We start from the raw sequence: 5,908 nt of genomic DNA on the forward strand, positions 1-5,908 counted from the left end.
AAAGAATTCTTCCTTATCCTTCTAATAATTGGCTTTTATACATAGGGCTTTCAAAACATGACTTCTAAGCTTAGTTCCCATAGGCATTATACAATACATCAAAGTTAAGTGGAGAATCCTTCTTATATCACATTCTCTGAGATTCATCTATATTTACAATTTGTAGAATCAATATAGGAACACAATTGAGGACATTAGCGAAAGATTAGCTAAATAGGGTCTCTATAGATAATGTCTCCAAACATGATAGCATTTCACCATGACTCCGACAACCCTTCATCAGTCACTCCCTTTCAACACATTTGTGCTTGAACTACTCCAACTACCCTAACTGCTTTTGCTTGATCTAGGCCAAGAGTAGATTCCCTTTTATAAAAAATGAATTACGATAACCTACTAGAACTATGAAAATAGATCTTGCAGCAGTTATCGATTATTGTATCTGATAACTATGCTTCATGCATGGTCACAGGAGGGAGTCAAAGGGAGCATGTTAAAGCAATTAATGGTCGCTGCCAATAGATCTATGTTTATGAAGTTGACAATTGCTTGCAACATGGCAATAATTGACATTACTACTGTGTTGAGCTCTAGGACTAGGTGTGGACGCTTTTTATCTCTTTTTCTCACCGATAGTGGGGCCAAGTTGATTCTTTTCACCTCAACTTTGCCAATGATGCCTACAATTAGACTGTGTGTGACCACGACATATGGCAAGTCAATGTGCACTTAATTTGAAGAGAGCATAATTAGGCTCAGCTATCAATTACAAATAAGGCTATGGTCGTGCGAGGCTTAGTTATTAGTTATAGATAACTATGTCAACTATGCCATAACTAAGCATGCGGCATGGTTACACAAGGCTTACTTATTCATTCAACCTCCCAACTTTGCCGTGGACTTCACAACTATGCCAAAATCACATAGTTACAAAGGGTAGACATAGTTATTCATTTAACACTTCTTCTTTTTGACGTGTGACCAAGAATGAGGCATAGTTATCAATTCAGATAACTGATAACTAAGTCTTGCGTGGCTATAGCCCAACTACTTTTCCTGTGTGACCACGCCCTTACCAAGTGAAGAGGCCATACGCTGCCATTTTCAAATGGCGGTGTGTAAAGAATACCCTTATTGGAAATTTAGCTTATGAATGCGGAGGGCAAAACACTGCAAATGCAGTTCGAAGCACGACGAGCCAAGGGAGCTCGCCATGTCCTTGAGTTGCTGCGTGAGTGGAAGCTTGTCAACCTGGTGACTACTGTACAGAATGCAAAGTGCAAGGCAACCCGTTTGTGACCGATCACCAGCAATGCAAACTGCGATTGATTCCTATGTTCTTGCAAGAGCCCCGTGTGACCATTGCCTAAAATTGAAGTGGAGGTGTGTTTTTTGTGTCTGCTCTTTTGAACCTCAAATCTTGGAGTAAAAGAGACCCCCCCCCCCCCCCCCCCCCCCCCCCCCCGGGGACGCACCAGAGGTACAGTCCTTACTCGTCTTCAATCTGGTCTCCTCCTTTAAGAGTACGTAAGTTCAAAATCCATATGAATGGTTTTGAAAGTGGAGGAAGATAGTAAACACAAAAATTGAAAGGGGCAAGTTGTCTTTTTCTGAGACTCTGAATTCTTTTATTTGTCGATTTGCCAGATAAATAGTCCTTATTAACGAAACATGTCTTGAATCTTGATTAGAACAAGGTGTTTCTGCACTGGATTAGAGTGAGAGGTTTCTGTGTTTGATGCTTTTGACTATATTTTTGGACAGCAGTGTTTGATCTGTCATGGCGAATTAGTGTTTTACGATGGGTCACAGAATCTGGATTCATTTGAGTTGGACAGGCCGCTTTGCCCTCAGATGCTAGCAGTATGATATTGCGAGTGTGTATGCGATCTAGTTCGAAAGACATGGTGGACCTTACTTTCTGACACAAGTGGCATAGAGCCTTTCAGTTTTTTGACACTCAACTACACAAGGTTCTCATGCAAGGACTATGGTTTAAAATACTATCTGCATGTGAAATGGACAATCTACTTTTTGAACTATCTTGAAATTGTTTACATTTTGGATGCAGGCATCCTTTCCGTCATGTAAGTCTCAAGTCAGTTGTGCCATGGCCAAGTGCATATTCAGTAAGACAAATCTTGTTTGGAATCGGTAAGACTAATGGACGAGTCACTCTAGATAGAAGCCTGAAATGACTCATAGCTTCTGAATCGGGATCGTTAGTATGAGTAGCAGGTTTATCCATGATCATGATTCACTTATTGCCTTTTTCTCGAGCATGGCAACATTCACAAGTTTGATGTTGATCCAACTAATGTCCATTTCCAATGTATGGTTTTACATTAAGGCAAAAAACAAAGAATTATTTGCCCAGGAGCTGGTGGCTTGTCCATGTGTACCACCTTGCACAAAGCAAGAATGTTGCTTTTTCCAAAGCATGCTCTTATGGGACTCTTGTTGGGACTCTCAGAGTAGCCACACTTGTTGTTGTAGTTTTAAGAGGGCGCTAAGGAGAAGGTGATGAAGCGAACTCTACAGCAGCTTGAATGTTATTGTGCAATCAAGCCCAGGTTGTTGGTGTTGTCCATGTCTGCCTCAAAAGATCCCGAACTTTATCATTTGTTAATTTCATGAGGGCGAAGTTGTTGTATGGAGACATGCTTGTGGCCACAATTGAACATTAATTTTAACTTGGTTGGTTAAATCTTTGGTCTTTCATTCCTTCTTAGCAAGAGGAATAGTTGAAACTAATTGACCAGGCCAGGGTATGGAGCCATTAACGATGAGATGTTACTTAGATGATCGTTCCTCTTAGGTAATACTATTAGCTGAGTATAATTCACTGGGCCAAAATGTGGAGCAATTAAAATGTGATGTCACTTTGAATCTTGATGACCATTTTCTGACTGCTAGTTGGTTTGAGCTAGTTTCTCTACCTACTATGTCCATTTGATTGCTACTTGCTCATCAATAAGAAGAGTGGTCTTGGTTTGTTCCAGTACAAATCAGCAGAGATATTCCAGGAAGGACATTGCTTGGCATATCAGGTGGGGTCGTTAGGTAACGAATTTTCTCTGTGGAACTTAATGAGAATGTGCTTTCTGGTCAAATTCACAACCTTTGCTTGGTCTTCATATTGAGACACGCTTCCATTATGCTCACAAACTTCGAGCATAAAAATTAAGCTCGATAATAGGCGAAGGCAACTAGAAGGTCACCTTAAGAGTTGTTACTTTCAGTTTCTCAACCACAAAGTACTACTAGTGCACACAGTGAACACAGCATCAGTGGTTGAGCTCATGTGTCATTTTCTACTCGCATAACTACATAAGAAGGCTCCCTCCTGTTGATTTTACTTTACTTTGTTCATTCCAGGTTCTTTCGTGGTTCAATACAGAATAAGGGGAACGAGGGGGAAAGAGGCCGTGGAACATACTAATGGCTCACCAAAAAGCAAGCAATTTTCTGAGAGATGGCTTGGATATACCAATACAAGCAAAAGATTCAACTGACCAAAGAGATCCTCTCTGGCTGTTGTTCACATATACCATAAGCAAGCCTCTACATCTGTATTCATTTTCTTGATTACTTGGCAGGTGCTAAGTTTCAGAGTACTGCACTGGTTCAGGAATAGGTATAAGGAGCCTGTCGTGGCCATGAGTAACCTCGGCAAATTGCCCCGCCCTTGTTTGCATCATGAGTCGCTTGTTTTGGTTGGAGCCAGTACTGCTGAAGTGGGAAGCCAGCAGCAGAAACGTTGGGCGAGGCAAAAGTATACAGAGGCTATTGCAGCTTTTTCCACATTTCCTTGACTTGGTGAATGAGAAATCTCGCAGTTTCAATTTCACCTACATTGCCACTGCAAACAGCCCTGCTGGTGCGTGTCTCAAGCACTGCAGGTAGACTACAGAGGCAGGCTGCCAGCACCTCGGCCATCAGGTAACGTATTTGCTCTATCAGGCAGGTACCTCCCTGATTCAGTTTATGGTCCCTTGCTGCCATCTCTATATCCATACACCATCTTCGCAAGTTCTGGCACACAGTGTATGTCGTGTAAGCTGTAATCACTTCCATTGTTTATGGAAACACATGGCTGTGCTTCTGCAATTGCCTCCTTGCAGTCTCCAAGTGCTTATCCAGAATGTTGACAGGGTTGATCACTTGGACACCACACCTAGAAGCTTTATGCCGCCAGTACCTGTTGTGAGAGTAGTTCGAGCTTGCAAAAACCAGAACAAGATCATTAACCAGACAATATCTCTCATCTAATCAGAGATAGCAATGACTTTTCATGCTTTTTGTACCTTCGCTTGCTGAGCAAAGATGACCAAAGTGATGTGGAGGCTTTCAAATATGTCTCTTTAGAGCAGACAGTGGGTGAATGCATCTCATCTACCACAGCCACCATCTGTATTGCTTGCTTATATGCTTCCATCGTCGCCGTAGTTCTCTTGGATGTTCCAAACACTCCCACCTCTACTATGCTCAATATGTCCAGAATTGCAAGAATTGTGAGACCCAGCCATACTGACCTCCACAGTTTCCCACATGCAGCATGGTACATCTGGGGATCCATGTCGATCTAAAATCGCATAGACAACGTTGTTTTGAACGTTGCATGCTTGATCGGACAATGTCACGATGATGCAGACCCTTCAAACAATTTCTGGACAGTGTGTGGGTCCTCCCCTGGTATGGATATAACTCCTGCAGTTAGACCCACATGAAGTGGTGCTGCATTCATGGGCATTTGCTTCATCGCAGAGCATCCCATGACTTTCAAACGAATACCAAGAAAAAGGGCTTTAACTGGCAACAAGATTGGCCAGTAAATGAGCACAAGCAGTGGGAGCTTTACATTCGAACGATCAAAGTAGACAGAGTATGTGCTGAATTTGTACAGATCAACATAAATCCATAGAGGGGACTAATCAAGAGGAGCACGATGGAAAGTGAGATACAATAGAATGCAGATTTGAGAATAAAGGTAACCCTCTTCCAAATGGTGGGATGTAATGGGCGGCGTGGGCCTGCTTTGAGGTGAAGCAGCTTTGAGGTGAAGCACAAAGTTCTTGACCTTCTGGCGCCAGTAGATTGGATGAGCGTCAAACAGAAGAGATGGAAGGGGTCTGTCATCATACATGGCTAGCCTCAGTGATCGACTGAGACAGATGAATCCAAACAGAAATACACTTACATTTGGCAGTAGATATATGATATATGATGTTGCAGGGATGGCCGGCTGGTTAGCTCGCGCAATATTGGGTAAATTAGCTTGCCTAACATTGCTGTTGAAAGCAGAATGAGAGCTAATAGCATGTCTTGTGAAGGGGATCTTGAAGCAACATTCTGTAGATTGCTTGCCATTGCCATCATCAATTTTACACAGCTTGTGTGGTCCAGCCCTTCCCAGCTCCATGCCATTTGTAAATTTCTGAGGCTGCTCTGAGTTTTAAATATCTTGCAAATTTGCGGCAGCTGCTCTGCGCCTTATATTACAAGGCAAGCATCTGTGTCGACTACCACCGTTGTAGGCCTACTCTTCCTTACTCAAGGTATGAAGAAACCGTGCCACCCTGATGATAATTGACGTTCTGCTGCTGTCCTTGCCAGGCCAGCTTAGGAGTCGGATAATGCTGGAAGTTCAATGATTGCCATGATACAAGAGTTGGCAATTTACAGACGAAGTCTTGGTCTTATTATAGAATTTGAGTTAAGTGGAAGAAATAATGCGGAGAAGGATTCTCTGTGTCAAAAATTGACACCTGTTTTTCTCGTTGAGGGCTATTTTGCCTGGCAAAACAGGTGCTTCAAAAGAACCTCTGCATTTGACATGCTGGAATCTTGAAATTGCTCGTCATTTTTTGTGTTCATACCCTTGGATTTATGTCATATATAGCAAATT

General features: G+C 42.3%; 1 protein-coding gene across 3 annotated transcripts; it reads left to right on the forward strand.

Moving 5' to 3' along the window:
* Positions 1 to 1,149: 1,149 nt before the first annotated feature.
* Positions 1,150 to 5,191, forward strand: LOC147459180 (uncharacterized). Of its 3 annotated transcripts, XM_086510496.1 has the most exons (7): positions 1,150 to 1,231; positions 1,895 to 1,973; positions 2,072 to 2,154; positions 3,003 to 3,063; positions 3,632 to 3,759; positions 3,840 to 3,942; positions 4,155 to 5,191. In XM_086510496.1, the coding sequence occupies exons 1-7, from the start codon at positions 1,150 to 1,152 to the stop codon at positions 4,270 to 4,272; spliced, it is 654 nt and encodes a 217-aa protein (XP_086366622.1). In that variant the 3' UTR covers positions 4,273 to 5,191. The 3 variants fall into 3 exon arrangements, 1 of the variants encoding a protein (XP_086366622.1); XR_015187843.1 differs by lacking the exons at positions 1,150 to 1,231; positions 3,632 to 3,759; positions 3,840 to 3,942; positions 4,155 to 5,191 and adding an exon at positions 3,379 to 3,457 and having other exon boundaries at positions 1,452 to 1,973; positions 2,072 to 2,087; XR_015187842.1 differs by lacking the exons at positions 1,150 to 1,231; positions 3,003 to 3,063; positions 3,840 to 3,942; positions 4,155 to 5,191 and having other exon boundaries at positions 1,452 to 1,973; positions 3,379 to 3,800.
* Positions 5,192 to 5,908: the final 717 nt, after the last annotated feature.

This window comes from Adiantum capillus-veneris, chromosome 4 (assembly GCF_014529385.1).
Source record: "Adiantum capillus-veneris isolate H3 chromosome 4, ASM1452938v2, whole genome shotgun sequence".
NCBI lineage: Eukaryota > Viridiplantae > Streptophyta > Polypodiopsida > Polypodiales > Pteridaceae > Adiantum > Adiantum capillus-veneris.

Bases quoted from the DNA above. Each gene is read 5' to 3' on its own strand.
- LOC147459180 (XM_086510496.1), top strand. From the start codon at position 1,150: ATGAATGCGGAGGGCAAAACACTGCAAATGCAGTTCGAAGCACGACGA. The intron at 1,232-1,894 runs GTGAGTGGAAGC...TATGCGATCTAG, and splicing joins CCATGTCCTTGAGTTGCTGC to TTCGAAAGACATGGTGGACC. The intron at 1,974-2,071 runs GTTCTCATGCAA...TTTTGGATGCAG, and splicing joins TTGACACTCAACTACACAAG to GCATCCTTTCCGTCATGTAA.